At 42.6% G+C, this 22,649-nt stretch overlaps 1 protein-coding gene across 2 annotated transcripts in view; it reads right to left on the minus strand.

Moving 5' to 3' along the window:
- The window catches only part of LOC131677967 (transcription factor Adf-1-like), an 83,798-nt gene that overhangs the window by 12,923 nt on the left and 48,226 nt on the right, over nt 1–22,649 (minus strand). The window contains exons 1-3 of one of the 2 annotated variants that reach the window (XM_058958079.1): nt 1,955–4,334; nt 1,742–1,888; nt 1,520–1,682 (exon numbers count right to left, since the gene is read on the minus strand). In XM_058958079.1, the coding sequence (XP_058814062.1) occupies nt 1,520–1,682; nt 1,742–1,880 (302 nt within the window). In that variant the 5' untranslated portion in view covers nt 1,881–1,888; nt 1,955–4,334. Of the gene's footprint in view, nt 1–1,519; nt 1,683–1,741; nt 1,889–1,954; nt 4,335–22,649 lie in introns of those variants that run through there. The other variant, XM_058958080.1, reaches the window with a different exon arrangement.

The following is a 22,649-nucleotide window of genomic DNA, read 5'->3' on the forward strand; positions in this document are numbered from 1 at the left end:
TTTCTGCAAAAGATCGCTTAGAGCGTCCCTGAAGGGAACGCTTAAGATTCTCCTCGCGCTGTTTGTACGCGGGACATGAAGGGAGATCATGTGGGTTTCCCCCACAGTAGAGACACTTTTCGACATCTCTACCACAGGAATCATCCGCATGATTCCCACCGCATTTCCCACAGCGGGCTTTAATGCTACAATGGGAGGCTGTGTGTCCCAATTGTTTGCAATTAGTGCAGTTCATGACCCGCGGCACAAAGAGGCTAACAGGTAGACGAACCTTGTCAAAGAGGAGGTAATTGGGCAGGGCAGAGCCGGCGAAGGTCACCCGATAAGAGTCTGAGTTGACGTATATTTTCTTGCCGTCAGCTGCGACTGATGCTGAATGCAAACGTTTGCATTCCAGTATCTTCACTGGCTTAAGCATGGGGTCTTTGAAACAGCCAGTCCCATATTTTAGCAGGTCCTCGCAATTCAGACTCGAATCGGAAACGACCCCACTGACTTCAACCCTGCTAACTGGAATATACACCCTGTACTCCCTCGTAAAGGGCTCGTAGCCAGCAATATCGTTTGCCTGAGTTGAACTGTTAACCACCACCCGAAGCTTATCAGGGCGAATTTTCGATATTTCTGTCACGGCCGAATACCGATCCGTCAGAACTCGAGAAATCTGCAACAGATTCAAACACTTTTTTTCTTTGGTCCGAAAGAAGATCACAAATGGCCCGGTGGCCGTGCTCGGATATACCTTGAGCCGGGGAGCCAATTTTATTTCGACGTCCATCTCACCTTGAGATGAACCGCCGTCAGGGGAAGTCATTTTTGCACGGGCCTATTGCCCAGTGCACGTTATTAAGACAACCAAGAAGGGGAAACGAAAACTAATACTTAGCTTGTGTACGTAACGGTATCCAGACGGCTTACTAGAAGAACACTCTTTCACTTCACTGACCGGCTAACGGTACTCAGAAACAGAAACACAAAAGAAGGGGAAAAATACTGAAACCTCAACTAGGCGTAGAGTGTGCAAATAACCTTGAACGCGGATTAACACTATTTGTCGCTATAGAGTGTACGGACCGATGACAAAAGACTTCTATCTCGACTGAGTGCTCGATAAAGAATGACCCCTACTATATAAAAGCACCAGAAATTCGAAAGGACCAGAGCACCAGAAACGTCGAACTTTAGCTCATGTTCAACAGAAAATACTTCATCCAGCTTTCAATGGGTGCCATCGGTGTGAACGCCATCGATACGATCACGCTTCGCCAAGTTAATAGGCCAGGCATAAACTTCGAATAAAAGGTAACCCTAGTTTTCTATCCATTACATTTGTACCTTTTGAAGTTGTATAAAGGAACCCCATATATTCCCCACACTACATAATGAGCCAGAGTTCAAGGTTCGTGTAGCCTTTAGTAGTACACACAATTTATAAGCAAATTGTACATCTAAGGTAACAGTCGAGAAGTACAGCTAAATTTAAAAATATAGAAGGTCTACAATCTAATTAAATACTTACGCTCGAGTTTCCGTATGAGCTTTGAGAAACTTAAGCTCCTCGTAAAAAGACCATTGTGGATCTTCAACTGCCGCCGAACCAGATCTGGCCAGTTGATCCACCTTTCGGCGTTCTCTGACAAATCTGTCACGCAAGCTCCTCCATCTGGTCTTTGCCCTTTCCCCTGAAATATATTAATACAGTTAAATGTTAGTTATCTTGTTAAATAAATCAACTACTTACCATCAATGCTTAACTCGAAAGCTATGATCTGCCATGCCTTTTCTTTTCTCACGCTATTTTTAAAGTCTGGCGAAGCCTTGTCATACAACAAGGGATATTGTTTCACTTGTTCAATTAGGCTGCTCTCAAAATTTTCCATCGTGAAGACTGCAATTAAAAGTTTGAAAATGTATTATAAAACATAGAGTAATTATTAATATTTTTCCACCTTACCCTGGTTGGTTCGAAAGATTGTGACCGGAACAACACCAAACTACAAATCGACCTCGATTTCCTATGGCAATATTTTACTGCAAGGGCCGTTGCAAACAGTCGTTTGAAGCGATTTTCTTGAAACGAACACAATCCAACACACAATTTATAGGCAAAATACTTTGAACTGAAATCGAGCATACGCCTACTTTAAGCATGTTTTCAATTTGAACGCAGCGTTGAATTTGATTTTTTTTCAAAATATTGAACTGCGTCAGCGTTTTAGTACAACGTTATCCGTCAAGCGACGCAGCATTGGGAACATGTGCATTGATATCCTTTGTTTCAAAATCAGCTGTCAGTTTAACGCTGACGTTGAGGTCCTATTCTGTTTGAGCCTTTAGTCCAATTTTATTGCATAATACCAGGCGTTTGGTTTCTTGAACCAAAAGACAAGAGTGCGTCTTCGCTTTCTCGTCAGCAAACCAGAGCTATATTTGCTTCCCGGGACATCACTCGGGACATGTGGCTTTAGGCGTTCACATATGTCGGGTGAACTGTTTGGAATTTTTGACGTAGGACTGACGTCTTTCTTTACTATACTGGGTGTCATTTTAAAATTTTCAAAACGGATGCGTTACGTACACTTTGAACCTTAATAACTTTTCTCCTACTAAAGGAATTACTAATATTGTTTCATAAATCGAAAGGAAAACGTTAAACCAACGACACGACTAGACACTGGTATTCCAAAACTGTATCACAAATATGACTACCCCTCAGTGACTCAGGTAACTGGTACTGTCAAATATGACATATCGTTAGAAAATGCATGAAACTAGTAACACTGAATAATCTGTTACTTTTTTCAAACAACCTGTAACAACCCCTGGTTACGAAGGAAAAAAATGACAACAAAACAAATTAAGTTTTTCAAATCTTCCCGGAAATTCTCTGAGATTGGTACATTAAATTGTCTATAGAGCAGTATGGATACAACAATTAACTTGTGGACATTCCCGTACAGCAGACGTGCAGCATATCCGCTCCCAAAATCATAAAAATTATCTGGGTCGTACAAAGGTGTACACAATTTCAAGCACCTCACATCCTGGCTACCGCCCAATTCCACTCCACTTGCGATGATATCACTGCAGTTGAAGCATACTCCGCCAGTACATCGATTTGTTACTTTTCCGAGAAAACGATCGATAATCTCGGTAGAAGTCGAATTGCACTCTAGTTCAGCCGAAGGAAGACACAGCTGCAACATCTGAGATTATTAATCGTTGGTGGGGACTTGTAGCCTTTCAGAATATGGAACATAGAACCACTAAACTCGACACTGTGCATTAGTGCGATAGAACCTGCTGCGGGTTTGGTATGTTTGAAAATGAAAATTCCTGTCAGTGCGATAGTTGCTGATGAACTCTATCAGACCGCTAATAAGAAGCGGCGATTGTAGGAAAAATTTCCAACAACTAACTAAAACTCTCTAAAAAAAGTGTTTCCCATTATTATATTTATAAAATTTTAGTGATGAATTTGGTATTTGTATATCACTTTATCAACTGCAAGTAAGACCGCCACGTCAGATGAATCTACGCGAGGTAGACCTCGATCGAGATCAGGCCCGTTGAACATGCGGAGCAGTGTCTTGTTTTAAAGATAAGCTCAGTCGCTCCAAACGGTGTACCTGTTACAGCAGTTCGACATGATGTCAGATTCGATCAGCACCGACACTTTTATACAGTTTTTTTGCTCGAAAGCATTGAGTATTGTCATCAATCGATATCTACAGACAGAAAAGTATTCTAAAGAAGTTGCCGCCCTGGAACAAGCGTTCAGCAGACTGGATATTGCCAAATTGACACACCGGTTTCTAACACCAATTTTAACGCGCATTCTCACCAAATGAATGCTTGCTTTCAACCTTAGTTTCTTAACTCAACTGCTGATGTGGTCTTCTCGTTTACACGCATCTGAGGCGATGCTATGTAGGCATAGCCTGTCCTTACAGCACGAAAGCATTAATGAATGTAACAATCTGCATTTCTGTTCCAAGTGAAACATTCTCTAGATGACGTACAGTTTTTGTAGCATTCCCAAGTAACCATAAGCTTTAGGCCATTGTACTATATTGGCTATACATTTGCACAAATGTTGCTTTTAAACTCCATTACAGCATTAACAACGCAATAAAGCTCTATATTAGCATCAATAATGCATAACTGCACAGCCGACATATAGCATTATCGCTTGCTCTATACGCGTATATAAAGCTGATATAACGCGTACATGCTTCAAGGATCTTTAAAGCATGTGAGCTTTACAAATGCATCTAATGCCATTATAGAGCAAACAGAAAGCTGATATAATGCTATTATAATGCTGTGGGTTTATTTGTTATGCAACTCTTCTTGAAGATTATATTCGGCATATTTCATTTCAATCGAACATATGCAATATAGTCCAGGAAGCAAACGCAGCGCACTTACCGTGAAGGACGATGCAAGGTACCTCAGTTCGAGACTTACTAAAGGTAATTTTCTTAAACATTCATATCATGTGAGAACGAAAACCCATTAAGGATATTCATTACAATGCATTAGAACAGAGTCAATTACGGTTTTAAACAGAATATTTTATTTTAAAAATTTTCCTTTTTGCTCAACATACCGAAAGTAAACATACGAAATGGTTTTAAAACCATGGCGGACAATGACAGCCAACCGAAGCTTTTTAATAGCATTAGTAGTGCCAGTATAAGGCTTTCAAATTTGACATTTGTACGCTTTTGCTATATAATAGCATTAGTACTGCAGAAACGAGCTGTCAATCTCTGCACAGTAATAGCACTATATTTCGCCTTTTCTGGCATAATACCAGCATTATATAAGAATTTAGGGCTTCACGGCTTTTTAGGACAACTTTATATGTAGATCTACAGCAGATATTAGGCTACGTTATAATGCTTATTGGTTACTTGGGTTATTCTAACTCATCGCTAATTGCAGTGAACACACACGGTTATTTAGAATAAATACTTGAAACATAAAACAGTAATCTAATATACAAATATCATAAATTGAATAAGAGTTTTAGAATGTAATTATTTGAGCGGTAAGGTTAATAAAATTTATTTTTCATGTCAAATTCGATTATTGATATTTCTAAGTTTGTAGTCAAGGTCTTTATATCTGATGCTGATTGCGTTGTTTCTTCGCCTTGACTTTTAGCTACGAGGGGAATTGTCTGATATTGTTTTTACATGTGCAAAAACGACAGTTTCCCTGCCCTTCATCCTAATACTTTTGAGTGTGACCTGTGAAATTTTAAAATGTCCACCACAGACTGCAAAAAATATATGCAAGTGCAGTACATGAAATAAAAGTTATGCTACAGACAACGTACACAAACGGTTTCTCTTGGGTATGCTACTGAACATGAGCTCTAAAGGTTTTTGTCAGCCTGAAGGCCTTTCCGCAGTATGTACGCTGATGGGGTTCATGTGTCGTCTCATATGGACATTTTTGTCACCATATTGAACAAAAACTTTATGGGAAACCTGTCCTGAAACATTCAAATTAAACAATAGTCTAATAGGTTTGCATGTCAAGCGGTGTATTTTCATATGCGTTGTTAAATCGGAAAGATTTACTACACAATTTACATCCGCACGGCATCAGTTTGTACAATGATGTAGGGTTCTTCTTCTTAACATCATTAACCCGTAACGGTAGTTCTGGTGCCACCTTCAATGAATCGCCAAATTCTTCCTGACCCATGAACTGTTTGCCACGACGTAATTTCAAATTGTGAGCCGTGAATTGCTAGAATGAGCTGAAGGTGCTGTTGCAAGGCTCGCATCGAAGAAACCGGTCAACGGCATTCCCTTTCAAATGCGTTATCAACGAGGTACGATGAATAAAACTCCTGCCAAATTGTTCACACTGAAACGTACGAATGTTTTTATGTTTGGCCATATACAGAACGTAACTGTTTCTTGACTTGGCTCATGCTTAAATCCTTTACCACAAAAGTTGCATGGGGACGGACGCATTCGGGAGTGAGTTCTCTCATGATTTATCAGATGTTGCTGCTAGAGTTCTGGTTCTGGAGTTACACGGACACACAGTAAATTCCCATAGTTCGAGATGATGCAAAATTAAAACAGGTTTTCTTCGACATTTTTCAGCACGTAGGAATACAGAACGTCCGTTATAAAGCTAGCGGAAGATGTGGTACCTTCAATGTCGCAAAATTATGGACTTGGTGACAAGTACCTTCTCATCGAAACTTACGGCTGCCACCTTTTTGCCTTTCTCATGTAAAGAAAGGCTATGCAATCACTGTAAAAATCGACTTTTTAATCGAGGCCCGGAGGGCCGAGTGTCATACACCATTCGATTCAGTTCGTCGAGATCGGCAAATGTCTGTGTGTGTGTATGTATGTGTGTGTGTATGTGTGTGTGTCATTTAAACTCACACAATTTTCTCAGAGATGGCTGAAACGATTTTCGCAAACTTAGTTTCATCTGAAAGTTATAACGCTCCCATAAGCTGCTATTGAATTTTTAGTTGATCCGACTTCCGGTTCCGGAGTTACGGGTTGAAGAGTGCGGTCACACAGCAAATTCTAGTTTGCGGGTCTGGATCACTAATGATCAATCAAAGTAGCTTTGACCACATTGGCCACCTATGACGGTTCATGACGCCCCCGGGGAACCCGCCAAGTTCCTAAGCTAATATCACACCCATTCCCCAACGAATTCTCTACCGATTTTTACAAACTTGATTTCAAATGAAAGATACAGTAATGCCATTGACTGCTGCTGAATTTCATTCGGTTCTGACTCTTGCTTCCGGAGTTACAGGAGTGTTAGTAAGGATACACTGGAATTTCCCATATAAATCGGTACAATCGTAATACCTCAGAGGCTAAAAACTATTGAAATGGTCACCAAATAACTTCTAATCGCAGATCTAGATCACTGATTGCCAATCAAACATTCTTTGAATATATTGTCCACTATCGACGATTGCGGAAGTCCGGAGTTCCGGGCATATTCCACAATTAAAGTCAAATCGGTTCTTCGGTGATGACTGAACCGATTTTCTCAAACCAAGTCCCAAATGGAAGGCAAAATGTGCAGTTGAGTATTGCGTCGCCGCACCCCCCCCCCCCGTCTTGCCCTTACACCTCCCTCCTTCATCACTCCCCTCCCCTTGGACCACCCTCACGACCGCATTTCCTTCATCAATCCCGTATACCGAAATAAGATGAAGGATTTCTGACGCATCCTCCACTCCCACTCTACTAACCCCCCATTCCCTACACGTTCAAACCCATTCCACCAACCTTTCCAAATTATAATCACATGAAGATAACATTGAACTCATGCTTATTAAGCTAATTAAATATTATTCTTTTGCCTTTCTTATATAGAAAGGATATGCAATTGCTTCAAAAACCGATTTTCTATGCAATTGCTTCAAAAACCGATTCTCATATAACATTCGACTCAGTTCGCCGAGATCGCAAAATATCTGTGTGTATGTATGTGTGCATATATATGTGTATGTATGTATGTATGTATGTATGTATGTATGTATGTATGTATGTATGTATGTATGTATGTATGTATGTATGTATGTATGTATGTATGTATGTATGTATGTATGTATGTATGTATGTATGTATGTATGTATGTATGTATGTATGTATGTATGTATGTATGTATGTATGTATGTATGTATGTATGTATGTATGTATGTATGTATGTATGTATGTATGTATGTATGTATGTATGTATGTATGTATGTATGTATGTATGTATGTATGTATGTATGTATGTATGTATGTATGTATGTATGTATGTATGTATGTATGTATGTATGTATGTATGTATGTATGTATGTATGTATGTATGTATGTATGTATGTATGTATGTATGTATGTATGTATGTATGTATGTATGTATGTATGTATGTATGTATGTATGTATGTATGTATGTATGTATGTATGTATGTATGTATGTATGTATGTATGTATGTATGTATGTGTGTATGTGCGGATTTGTTAACAAAATGTCCACATCGGTTTCTTGGAGATGGCTGAACCGATTTTTACAAACTAAGATTCAAATGAAAGGTATAATATTCCCATAGGTTGCTATTGAATTTCATTTTCAACCGACATCTTGTTCCGGATTACGAGTTGAAGAGTATGGTTACAAAACAAAATTTGTTGATTTGTCCACATCGGTTTCTCGGAATTTTCTGAACCGATTTTGACAAACTTGATTTTAAATGGAAGGTCCATCAGCTGCTGTTGAATTTTGTGTGGATCCGAGTTCTGGTTCCTGAATTACAGGGTGATACGTACGATCACGCAGCAAATCCCGATTCTAACGAATTCTGCGATGAATTGGTGAGGTGATTTTTTTCCAAAATATAAACACAACTGTTGAATTTGTAGATCTAGGTCACCAACAGTCATTCAAAGTCTCTTTGGCCACACTGGCCACCATCGACGGATCCGGAAGCATCCAAATTCAGAATAACGGTTATATTGGTTTTTCGAAAATGGCTAGAACGATTTGATCAACTTAGTCTCAAATGAAAGGTGTTGCGTCCCCGGAAACTGATATTAAATTCCATCTCCATCCGACTTCCAGCTCCGGAGTTACGGGTTGTGGAGTGCGATCACATAGAAAACTCCGATTCAAACCGATACCTCGATGAATGCAAAAAGGTGCTCTTATATATACTTACCAAGTGTAATAAGAATGAAAGACATTTCCATAATGTTATATTAAATCATAGTTTGGAGAAATGAGAAAGGCACAATTGCACCTATAGGTGGATTAAAACAGGTTTTTCACTTTTTAACGGCTCTTATCTCACTGAAAATTCGGAGACCCAAAAATACCGGTCGAGACAATATTTCGTCACTAGGAAATATCCAGCTATTATAGCATTCCATTTTTTCAGCGGAAGCTTTGCATCTTTTTGCAAGAAACAAGGCTAATTTTTGTGCACCAACACGAGTTTGAGAGACATAAAAAGCGAAACTAATAATAATGAATTTGCGAGGACTAGACGCTAAACCAGTCGCTTTTTTACAAACTGCTTGTTTTGTAAACATAACATGGTTGCTATAGAGCAACAGAAGATCAAAAAAAACAAAGAAGTGTTGCTGAAGAAATTATTTTTTTGCCGCTTCGAGGGGTGACTCAATGAACTGGTAACTACTCGGACACTTTTTTCTTCAGAAGATTTCATGAAGTTTCAGGTCGTGTCGTTGGTTAAACGCTTGCTATTGATATCTTGTTTGCTATGTAAAACTTGTTTAAAAAGTTCAAAAACTACTTTTAATGCGAATCAACATTAATGCTAGAACCTATAAATATTGGTGTCACAGTTTTCCTTAAAGCCAGACGTGTCTAAGCCACAGAGCAGAACACACGTACGTGTGCTGCTCAACGAGAAGCTGCATTTGGACCACCAACGAAATCATAGCTACTGCCTTATCGCTGCCAACCAAGAGCTGTCGTCGCCCTGCGTGAAATTCATCGCTCTCAGAAGTGGACAGAGTTACTAATTCGCAAGCTGCTCATCCTGTGCCTGGTCCGTGAGATTGCATAGCATTTCAAAACCGATCTACCCTTCCGGAGCTCAGCCGTAATGGCCCTCTAAGAAGCCAGCGAGGCCTGCCTGGTTAGTTTGTTGGAAAATACCAATCTGTGCGCTATCCATACCAAGCGAATAATCATCATGCCGAGCGGGAAACGGCGAAATAATATTCACAACAAACGGTTCTTATTAGGACCACAAAATCGTTCTCAGAAGAATTACAATTGAAATTTCCATTTCGTGCTTTGGAAAATAACTTCCCTCTTATCGGGTTAGTTATTTTCTATAATAATATCCGAAAAATGTACGATAAAACTAATAAACTGACCAATTGGACGGAAGCAAGAAAATATCTACAAAAATTTGAGTCAGAAAAGTGACATTGACGGAAAAATGCTTCGATCGTTTCTAAGTGTTTGGCAGCTGAAGTTGCCGATTTGTTTTCCAACGTCGATTATTTGCGCTGCGCTGTACGGAACAAACAGATTTTTGCGCGATTCGTTGGGAAACAAAACAATTGTGTAGTAGATTCCATAGATTTTACCGTAAATTTTGATAGAAATGATTTTGTAAAAGCATTAATTAGCCTGCTTTGATTGGTGGTTTCTTTCAAGAACATTAGTGAATGTAGCAACCCTGCTACTAAGCGAAAGCCACATCAAAAAGAATGATGAAAATATTTCCATTTGTCGCACAAAAGGATGGACTTCCATCTGCATTAAGAAGTTTATAAAAGAGATCGCATTGCGATATACAATGCTCATTCGATGTGAGCTGCGAAAGGGGAATTCTTCATGTATGTACGCAGCAGAAGCGAATTCGGGCAAGGTTCGCATCGTTAGAAAGGATTCTCGTCTGGTATCACCAAAAATAGTTATCTGCAAACCGTTCTTTTTAGGACGAAAACATAATGGAGAAAGAATTAAATTAGAAAGTTCCATTTAACAACTTGCATTGAGTTTGCGCCTGTCAAGTCTGCTGTACTTTATCAGTGACACATATAAACCAATGTTTATCGAATTAATCTACAAACTACTAAGCGAAAGCCACACCAAAAAGAATAATGAAAATATTTTCATTTGTCGCACAAAAGGTTGGACTTCCATCTGCACGAAGAAGTTTATAAAAGGGATCGCATTGCGATATACAATGCTCATTCGATGTGAGATGCGAAAGGAGAATGTTCGTGTATGTACGCAGCAGAAGCGAATTCGGGCAAGGTTCGAATCGTTAAAAAGGATTCTCGTCTGGTATTACCAAAAATAGTTATCTGCAAACCGTTCTTATTAGGATGAAAATATAATGGAGAAAGAATTGATTTAGAAAGTTCCATTTAATAACTTGGATTGAGTTTGCGCCTGTCAATTCTTCTGTACATGTACCAGTGATTCATATAAGCAGATGTTTATCAAATTAATCTACAACCTCGAAGGTTTTTGCAAGTCCTAGAAAATCAGTGAATGTGGCAATCTAATGCGAAATGCAATTTCCAGTACACATTCATTCAAAAAGTGCATTGGTTCAAATCATCCATGAATGTCATATGATATGCCCAAGTTTAGTCCTACGTCAACACCGCGGTTATGTCCCGGACATTACCCACTCCTAGTTTTTGAGTCTAACTAGTGCTAATTTGGGTACTAGTTTAGATACATCGTCTGACTAGACACCCAGATGGTGCTAGTTACTGACGAGATGAATTCGAAACACAAAAGCAAAACTTAATTTATATTAGGTCTTGTGCCCTTAACGCGCAAAACGGTTTAGTGCAATTTTATTGCATAATACCAGGCGTTTGGTTTCTTGAACCAAAAGACAAGAGTTCGTCTTCGCTTTCTCGTCAGCAAACCAGAGCTATATTTGCTTCCCGGGACATCACTCGGGACATGTGGCTTTAGGCGTTCACATATGTCGTGTGAACTGTTTGGAATTTTTTGTGTCTAACTAGTGCTAATTTGGGTACTAGTTTAGATATATCGTCTAACTAGACACCCAGATGGTGCTAGTTACTGACGAGATGAATTCGAAACACAAAAGCAAAACTTAATTTATATTAGGTCTTGTGCCCTTAACGCGCAAAACGGTTTAGTGCAATTTTATTGCATAATACCAGGCGTTTGGTTTCTTGAACCAAAAGACAAGAGTTCGTCTTCGCTTTCTCATCAGCAAACCAGAGCAGAACTGTCGTGTGAACTGTTTGGAATTTTTTGTGTCTAACTAGTGCTAATTTGGATACTAGTTTAGATACATCGTCTAGCTAGACACCCAGATGGTGCTAGTTACTGACGAGATGAATTCGAAACACAAAAAAAGCAAAACTTAATTTATATTAGGTCTTGTGCCCTTAACGCGCAAAACGGTTAAGTCCAATTTTATTATAATATCAGGCGTTTGGTTTCTTGAACCAAAAGGCAAGAGTTTGTCTTCTCTTTCTGGTCAGCAAACCTGAGCTATATTTGCTTCCCGGGACAACACTCCGGACATGTGACTTTAGGCGTTCACATATATCGTGTGAACTGTTTGGATTTTTTTGTGTCTAACAAGTGCTAATTTGGGTACTAGTTTAGATACATCGTCTAACTAGACACCCAGATGGTGCTAGTTACTGACGAGATGAATTCGAAACACAAAAAATCAAAACTTAATTTATATTAGGTCTTCTGCCCTTAACGCGCAAAACGGTTAAGTCCAATTTATTTGCATAATACCAGGCGTTTGGTTTCTTGAACCAAAAGACAAGAGTTCGTCTTCGCTTTCTCGTCAGCAAACCAGAGCTATATTTGCTTCCCGGGAGATCACTCGGGACATGTGGCTTTAGGCGTTCACATATGTCGTGTGAACTGTTTGGAATTTTTTGTGTCTAACTAGCGCTAATTTGGGTACTAGTTTAGATACATCGTCTAACTAGACACCCAGATGGTGCTAGTTACTGACGAGATGAATTCGAACGCGCAAAACGGTTTAGTCCAATTTTATTGCATAATACCAGGCGTTTGGTTTCTTGAACCAAAAGACAAGAGTTCGTCTTCGCTTTCTCGTCAGCAAACCAGAGCTATATTTGCTTCCCGGGAGATCACTCGGGACATGTGGCTTTAGGCGTTCACATATGTCGTGTGAACTGTTTGGATTTTTTTGTGTCTAACTAGTGCTAATTTGGGTACTAGTTTAGATACATCGTCTAACTAGACACCCAGATGGTGCTAGTTACTGACGAGATGAATTCGAAACACAAAAGCAAAACTTAATTTATATTAGGTCTTGTGCCCTTAACGCGCAAAACGGTTTAGTCCAATTTTATTGCATAATACCAGGCGTTTGGTTTCTAGAACCAAAAGACAAGAGTTCGTCTTCGCTTTCTCATCAGCAAACCAGAGCAGAACTGTCGTGTGAACTGTTTGGAATTTTTTGTGTCTAACTAGTGCTAATTTGGATACTAGTTTAGATACATCGTCTAGCTAGACACCCAGATGGTGCTAGTTACTGACGAGATGAATTCGAAACACAAAAAAAGCAAAACTTAATTTATATTAGGTCTTGTGCCCTTAACGCGCAAAACGGTTAAGTCCAATTTTATTATAATATCAGGCGTTTGGTTTCTTGAACCAAAAGGCAAGAGTTTGTCTTCTCTTTCTGGTCAGCAAACCTGAGCTATATTTGCTTCCCGGGACAACACTCCGGACATGTGACTTTAGGCGTTCACATATATCGTGTGAACTGTTTGGATTTTTTTGTGTCTAACAAGTGCTAATTTGGGTACTAGTTTAGATACATCGTCTAACTAGACACCCAGATGGTGCTAGTTACTGACGAGATGAATTCGAAACACAAAAAATCAAAACTTAATTTATATTAGGTCTTCTGCTCTTAACGCGCAAAACGGTTAAGTCCAATTTATTTGCATAATACCAGGCGTTTGGTTTCTTGAACCAAAAGACAAGAGTTCGTCTTCGCTTTCTCGTCAGCAAACCAGAGCTATATTTGCTTCCCGGGAGATCACTCGGGACATGTGGCTTTAGGCGTTCACATATGTCGTGTGAACTGTTTGGAATTTTTTGTGTCTAACTAGCGCTAATTTGGGTACTAGTTTAGATACATCGTCTAACTAGACACCCAGATGGTGCTAGTTACTGACGAGATGAATTCGAACGCGCAAAACGGTTTAGTCCAATTTTATTGCATAATACCAGGCGTTTGGTTTCTTGAACCAAAAGACAAGAGTTCGTCTTCGCTTTCTCGTCAGCAAACCAGAGCTATATTTGTTTCCCGGGAGATCACTCGGGACATGTGGCTTTAGGCGTTCACATATGTCGTGTGAACTGTTTGGAATTTTTTGTGTCTAACTAGTGCTAATTTGGGTACTAGTTTAGATACATCGTCTAACTAGACACCCAGATGGTGCTAGTTACTGACGAGATGAATTCGAAACACAAAAGCAAAACTTAATTTATATTAGGTCTTGTGCCCTTAACGCGCAAAACGGTTTAGTCCAATTTTATTGCATAATACCAGGTGTTTGGTTTCATGAACCAAAAGACAAGAGTTCGTCTTCGCTTTCTCGTCAGCAAACCAGAGCTATATTTGCTTCCCGGGACATCAGTCGGGAAATTGGGCTTTAGGCGTTCACATATGTCGTGTGAACTGTTTGGCATTTTTTGTGTCTAACTATTGCTAATTTGGGTACTAGTTTAGATACATCGTCTAACTACACACCCAGATGGTGCTAGTTACTGACGAGATGAATTCGAAACACAAAAAAAGCGAAACTTAATTTATATTAGGTCTTATGCCCTTAACGCGCAAAACGGTTAAGTCTAATTTTATTATAATATCAGGCGTTTGGTTTCTTGAACCAAAAGGCAAGAGTTTGTCTTCGCTTTCTTGTCAGCAAACCAGAGCTACATTTGCTTCCCGGGAAAACACTCCAGGCATGTGGCTTTAGGCGTTCACATATGTCGTGTGAACTGTTTGGAATTTTTTGTGTCTAACTAGTGCTAATTTGGGTACTAGTTTAGATACATCGTCTAACTAGACACCCAGATGGTGCTAGTTACTGACGAGATGAATTCGAAACACAAAAGCAAAACTTAATTTATATTAGGTCTTGTACCCTTAACACGCAAAACGGTTTAGTGCAATTTTATTGCATAATACCAGGCGTTTGGTTTCTTGAACCAAATGACAAGAGTTCGTCTTCGCTTTCTCATCAGCAAACCAGAGGAGAACTGTCGTGTGAACTGTTTGGAATTTTTTGTGTCTAACTAGTGCTAATTTGGATACTAGTTTAGATACATCGTCTAACTAGACACCCAGATGGTGCTAGTTACTGACGAGATCAATTCGAAACACAAAAAAAGCAAAACTTAATTTATATTGGGTCTTGTGCTCTTAACGCGCAAAACGGTTTAGTGCAATTTTATTGCATAATACCAGGCGTTTGGTTTCTTGAACCAAAAGAGAAGAGTTTGTCTTCTTTTTCTGGTCAGCAAACCTGAGCTATATTTGCTTCCCGGGACAACACTCCAGGCATGTGGCTTTAGGCGTTCACATATGTCGTGTGAACTGTTTGGCATTTTTTGTGTTTAACAAGTGCTAATTTGGGTACTAGTTTAGATACATCGTCTAACTAGACACCCAGATGGTGCTAGTTACTGACGAGATGAATTCGAAACACAAAAAAGCAAAACTTAATTTATATTGGGTCTTGTGCTCTTAACGCGCAAAACGGTTTAGTCCAATTTTATTGCATAATACCAGGCGTTTGGTTTCTTGAACCAAAAGACAAGAGTTCGTCTTCGCTTTCTCGTCAGCAAACCAGAGCTATATTTGCTTCTCGGGACATGCGGCTATCGGCGTTCACATATGTCGTGTGAACTGCTTGGAATGGTTTGTGTCTAACTAGTGCTAATTTGGGTACTAGTTTATATACATCGTCTAACTAGACACCCAGATTGTGCTAGTTACTGACGAGATGAATTCGAAACACAAAAAAGCTAAACTTAATTTATATTAGGTCTTGTGCCCTTGCCACAAAATTGCCGAACTGAAAATTAACATGACAATAAAAACCAATTAAAAAACACAATTTATCCTCATTCCGCAAATAATTTCATGAGCCAGCAACATGTATGTCCAACTACAAGTACTTATCACGCCCTTTATTTCCATTTCTTTTTATTTGTTTCTTTTGCTACAATATGTAACTCGGTGCAAGAGAACGTGACGGTCAAAGAAATGGAAAGCCAATAGCCCAAACAGATCAGGAACAGGAAGGAGGAGTACGAACAAGGAAACAAACAGCAGATGAGAAATCGTTTACTTATTTACTATAACTACGATACTAATCACAATTTTTTTTGTCTCGTTTCAGCAAACCAAAACCTCTCTACTATCTCTTCATTTTCTGCCTCCGACTATCCTCTATGTAATGTATCTGAAACTCGTGGGACTGGCTAACAACCGGCGCCTGCTTGTGGAAGAAACTGGTTTGCTATACGGACTAGTACATACTAACAGCTAGGCTTTGTAGGTTCTCATCTTGACAGAGTCTAGATGGGCGGATGAACATCTGCCAGGGTGTGGGCTGAGAAATGACAATGACAGTATCAACTTTATTAGCTATTTTCAGAAAATATATGACTAAGAGCAAGCCGGATGAGAGGGGGAGGCAGCCAGGGCAATTGCCCTGGGGCCCGGGTCGTAGTTGGGGGCCCGCGTTTTTACCCAGAAGATAGGCGAACACGTCCGGTATTCATAGAAGAGCAATAAATATAGCAATAGTTATTTCTTTGTAATCATTAACCTTATTAAACTGTTATATGATGAAAGCGTGAAACAATGAAAACTTTGTTTGATAGTTGACATTTGTGAAAACAAACGTTCTCAAAGGAGTTGTCTACTTTGTGTACAAGTTTGTAAAACGAGTTTTATTGCTTGAACCGACGGAATACACTGCAAAATATTGAGAACCCAATGCAAAGTATTTTCGAAGAAAGCGTCAAACAGAAATGCGAGGGCACGGACAAACGCATCCGCCATCTTCTACGTTCGCTTCTTTGCCGATGGTGCCGGTTGTTAGCTTGGAGACACTGGGCGTGATTGCTGCTGATTGAATATTTGTTCCTGTCAGATTCGTAGATATTGATTTTGAAGCCGTTGGTGGTTTGGTATAAGATAATGTTGTGCTGTTTACGGTTATAGTAGGTGGGCTTTTATAAGCTGCTTTTGCAAAAAGTTTTTCATTGGACATGGATGGAACTACCATGGTTGCATAACCAGCATTGTCTGATGAAACGTCCCATTTTCGGTTGATCCGCATAAAATGGTTGCGTATGAAAAAGTTGGTTTGAATGAAAGCATTCTCACTACAATAACAACGTTAGGGACACCCGGGAAAATGCGAAGTTACAGCTCTTATCGACGCCACTTCTCCGTATCTTGACATAAATTTGTTAATCACGATGTCAGGGGTGTGTGGAGAAAATTCTTGTAAGCACATCTCTCTACGGCCCTGCGGAGATGATGTTGTTAACGTGGCAGCTTTCGTTGGTGTTCTGCACGTTGTTCCGCGAAACAAACGACTGTGCTTCTTAATGTTTGATATGGTGCATTTGCAGGGCGTTAACTTCTCCCAGATTGAGCACAATCTGCACATTTCGCAATTGTTTCACTTCCCGAGTAGCTAGTCTTACAGGACATTACCAAAAACTAATAGCAACACAATTCGTCTGCATTCGTTTTTGCCTTGTGTCTACTCTGGGCGAGATGAGAAGGTAGACTGACCTTAATTAACCGGCGATTAAAATGGATAATTTTTGTATTTTTGTAGTTTTATAGCACGTCCAAGGAATTTTTCTTCTAAAAGTGCATTGTGTTAATATAGAACGGTGATTTTGGGCCTCGCCAAAGACGCGTGTCTTTAAGAACCTAATTATTATGTGCGAAATTAAGAAATCAAATCAGTTCAGTTCATCCAACAGCAGAACTCGGTTGACCACTGTGCTCGCAGTTGTTTAAGTTGTTGCGTCTTATTATTGCGTTCTTTGTCTATATTACTGTCGGGTCCTACATATTCTCACAGCATATCAAATCCGGCTCCTACCTTAGACATATCACAATGTTTATTAAATAAACCTGTATCCAATCTACGATTAGAAGCGAATTTTTTGGATTCAATATGAGATAAACTTATGTAAAATGAAAACCTTTTTGATTTCATAATTTTAAACGAGAACTTCGAACAGCATCTGCTACCTTCTCATTTTGCTTACAACAAAAGCTAAAAACTGCTCCATTGCTACCAGCAAATAAATCAATCCGTGTGTCGTTTTGTCTGCACAGTAGAAGCAAAATATCGTGTTCCAACCCACTATGCCGAAAAAAATGAGTGACGATTACAAGAAGAAAGTGGCTTTTTTTACAATGGAGAAGACCTTTACGTCCTAGCCCAGTACACGTGCTATTGGTAGGGTCCAATCTACCACACGGGGTGCACTGGGGGATTGTCGGGCTCGAATGGTGACGCTGTCATTAATACCGACTAAACTCCATTGGGCTCCGCCATCATTCCTCCCAAGAACTACCTCTCGGTATTACTTCTGGGGGATGGCTGTACTAAATGTACTCATTCACTCTCACTCACGCGTTCATACGTCCTGTATGAGGCTTACTTGGGTGCTCTCTCAATCGCACTTTGATTCACTCTCAAACACTCCCACATGAGGCTGACTTTTGTGCTCACCTTTTTCGTTCCTTGCGAGGCTGGCTTGTGTGCTCACCTTACTCATTCCTTGCTAGGCTTACTTTTGTGCTCGCCCCACCCATACCATGTGAGGCTGACTTGGGTGCTCACCCTATCACCTGATTCACTCTCGATCGTGCCACTCTATTGTACCTCTGTCACTCCCCCTGGCATCCCATGTGGGACATTTTTCTTAGGCCCCACTTCTGACATACCATGCGAGGCTGACTTGTGTGCTCACCTTTTTCATTCCTTGCTAGGCTGACTTTTGTACTAGCCTCTACCATACCATGTGAGGCTGACTTTTGTGCTCACCCTTAACATGCCGTGTGAGACTGACTTGGATGCTCACCCTTTCACTCCTCTGCCACGCCATGAGGCATCGATAGCTAAATCCCAACATACTACGCTACGACCCTCCCGTCTTGGCATGAGGCAGTCTACTTATACGCCTATACACTCACTCTTCTGTCTTGCTTCGGGGTGGCTGGGTTTACCCCTTACGCGGTTGCCAGTCGCTGCGCCAAACCTGCCTCGGCATGAACAGACCATTCACTCCCTTTTTTGCACTTGGCCTTTTTCGCTCCAGCTAACCAATCACTAGTTAGCCGTGCCCGTCGTCTGTTGCTCGGTTCGCCAGATTACCTGTAGCCTACTGGCAATCTGGATGGTAGCAGCCGAGACTGCGTTCCACTTCTCCACCGATTGACACATCCGCTGAATAAGGGTATCCGGGGTTGTGTCCCATCCACAGACGTCAAGCATTGCTCTTCTTTCGACGTCGAACCGATGACATACGAACAGTTTGTGTTCGGCAGTTTCGTCTACACCTGGGCAGTCCGGGCAGACTGCGACCTCCGCGTGCCCGAACCTGTGGAGGTACTGTCGGAAACAGCCATGGCCTGACAGGAATTGTGTCAGGTGGAAGTGAACTTCCCCATGGGGTCTTCCCACCCAGATATCAGCCGGTGGGTCCACCTAACTTTCGAGGAGTTGTCCCACTCACGCTGCCATCTGGCGACCGAGGTCACCCTGGTGCGCTCGCGGGCTCCCCTATTTCCACGTAGCTCGAAGCACTCCTCATCTTCCCGAATGACCAGCCCGACTGGCATCATGCTCGCTATCACGCAGGATGCATCGTGTGATACCGTGCGGTAGGCAGATATCACTCTGAGGCACATCACGCGGTAGGTGCTCTCCAGTTTCTGTAGGTAACTGGTTACCCTCAGTGCTCTTGACCATGACGGGCCGCCGTACCTGAGGATAGATACGGCAACGCCTGCCAGTAACCTACGTCTACTGGCGCACACCTTTGAGCTGTTGGACATCATTTTCGATAGAGCCGCAACAGCAGTCGACGCTCTCTTGCATGTATAGTCGACATGGCTGCCGAAGGTCAGCTTGTCGTCTATAATGACTCCGAGAGACTTCAGATTTAGCTGCGAAGTGATCGCGACTTCTCCCACATGGATAACTGCATGTTGTGCCGACTTGCGGTTGTTGACAATAACTACCTCCGTCTTATGATGAGCGAGCTCCAGGCCTCTCGCGCTCATCTATTCCTCCACCGTGCAAATCGCGTGTTCTGCGGTTAGTTCTACCTCAGGAATTGACTCCCCGTAGACCTCCAAGGTTACGTCGTCGAACAAAGCCGACGATCTTGATCCCAGGAGGGAACTTCAGTCTCAGAACCCCGTCATACATGAGGTTCCATAGCACCGGGCCTAGGATCGAGCCCTGTGGGACTCCGGCGATAATCGGAACCCTTTTCTGACCGGCATCGGTCTCGTATAGCAGTACGCGGTTTTGGAAGTAACTTTCCAGGATCCGGTACAGATCCACCGGTAGGCTAGCCGGTGTAACGAGAGACCGATGGCATCCCAGCTTGCGTTGTTGAATGCGTTCTTCACGTCAAGGGTCACTAACGCACAGTATCGAATACCTCGCCTTTTTCGTTGGATCGCTATCTCGGCAGTATTTATCACTGAGTTGAGAGCGTCCACTGTGGACTTACCCTTCCGAAAGCCAAACTGGTTGCTTGACAGACCGTCCGTACCTTCCGCGTACGGGGTTAGCCTGTTGAGGATAATCCTCTCAAGCAGTTTGCCAGTCGTGTCGATCAGACAGATTGGTCTGTACGCCGATGGGTCGCCTGGCGGCTTCCCGGGCGGCAACAGCACCAATTTCTGCCTTTTCCATCTATCGGGGAAACGGCACTCGTCAAGGCATCTCTGCATAGCTAGCCTGAACATGTTCGGGTTCGCTATGATCGCTGCCTTGAGTGCGTTGTTTGGAACTCCATCCGGCCCTGGAGCTTTGTTCATTGCTAGGGATTTAGCCACTGCGAGTAGTTCTTCATTCGTCACTGGAGCCACCATTTCGGCCGCGCCCGCACTGCCTCGTAGTGCAGGTGGCCAGGGGCTTGTGGCTCGAGACGGGAAGAGTACTTCGATAATCGTTGCCAACCGGTCCGGAGACCGTTCTGGGGGTGAGGAGCTCCCTTTGGTCTTGGCCATCACAATCCTGTAGGCGTCACCCCACGGATTCGCGTTGGCACTCTCACACAGGTTGTCGAAACACGCTCTCTTGCTGCTTTTAATGGCCTTGTTAAGGGCCAAGTTCGCAGCTCGAAACACTTCACGGCGGTTCTCTCTTGCATCCTCGGTGCGAGCTCTTTGCATCCTACGTCTAGCTCTGAGGCAGGCTGACCGTAGACTGCAATCTCGGCACTCCACCAGTATACCGGGCATCTGCCGTTTCTTGGCAGTGTTTTTCTCGGCATAGTGGCGTCGCACGCGCGTGATAGAACAGCTACCAGCGCATCCCCGCTTAGACTGTCGGCGTTGGCCTCCAGTCCCAGGGCCGCGGTGAAAGCTTCGCTGTCGAAGTGATTGGACTTCCACCCGCGTACCTGACAGGGATCTCCCGCCCTCGGATGCTGCACACCATAGTTGATCCTAAAGTGGATTGCTAAATGATCGCTATGGGTGTAGCCTTCGTCTACCCTCCATTCCATGCCTGGAGCCAGACTCGGGCTGGCAAATGTTACGTCAATCCACGCCTCCACCCCGTTTCTACGGAATGTACTAGCGGAGCCATTATTAGCTAGCACAGTATCGAATTTCGCAAGCGCCTCCATTAGCGCTTGACCCCTGCTATTTGTACAGCGGCTGCCCCACTCCACTGCCCAAGCGTTAAAGTCTCCCGCTATGACTACCGGTTTCCGGCCCACTAGGTCCGACAAGAGCCTGTCGATCATCTGGTTGAACTGTTCTATTGGCCACCTTGGTGGAGCGTAGCAGCTGCAATAGAACACACCATTGATCTTGGCAATCGCAACACCCTCGGCGGAGTGTATTACCTCTTGAACCGGGAACCGTCCCGTTGTACAGATTGCCACCATTCCAGACCCGTCCGACACCCAATTGCCGTTGCCGGCAGGGATGCGGTACGGGTCTGATAAGAGGGCGACATCTGTCCTCGACTCCGAGACCGACTGCCACAGCAGCTGTTGGGCTGCTGCACAATGATTAACATTTAGCTGTGCGACGTTCACGGCTTCTTCTTATTTGCCTCACCGAAGGGACACGAAGGTCCGCCCATAGCATGTTTATGGGCTTGCTAGCGGTGCAGATAAGGCACTTGTACGCCTTAGTGCAGCCCCGCTCCTTATGCACCTCCTCGCCGCAGCGACGACATAGTTTGCTCCTGTCTATGTTCTTGCACTCGTAGGCTTTGTGGCCGGACTCAAGGCACCGATAGCACCTGTCCACTGAAGGCGGTTGGGGTATGCTAATAGGGCATACCGACCAGCCGATCTTCAGCTTCCCTTTCTCGGTTACCTTTTTGGCATCCGCCTTCAGTAGCCTGAGGTAGGCTACTTGGGTGCCAGAGGGTCCATCTCTAAATCGCACAGAGGCCCGCTCGATTGTGACGTCGCATTGTTCCTTAACGGCTGCGACGATATCTTCTGCGGTCGTGAACTCGTTCAGATACTTGGACTGGAGAGTCATTTCCGCCCCTAGCGACCTGACTTGGGCGCCTTCACCAAGGACCTCTTGGGCCAAGGCCTTGTATACCGTACTAGATTGTGCGCCTCGCTTCAGCACCAGAAGCATTTCACCCGTGTTGGTGCGTCTCACGCTACGCACATCTTGCCCAAGGGCCGAAAGGCGTATTTGTCCTTGTCGGTTTTTAACCACAAGGCCTCGCCTCTGTCCTTGGCCTTCTTCGCGGGCCGCGGTACCTCCGGTGTTGGTGCCGGCTTCTTCCTGGTGACCAGCGTCCAGGGGTTAACGCCCCCCTGCCCCGGTCGCGCCGGGTTGCTGGTACCAACGCTC

This window comes from Topomyia yanbarensis, chromosome 1, assembly GCF_030247195.1.
Source record: "Topomyia yanbarensis strain Yona2022 chromosome 1, ASM3024719v1, whole genome shotgun sequence".
Classification (NCBI taxonomy): Eukaryota; Metazoa; Arthropoda; class Insecta; order Diptera; family Culicidae; genus Topomyia; species Topomyia yanbarensis.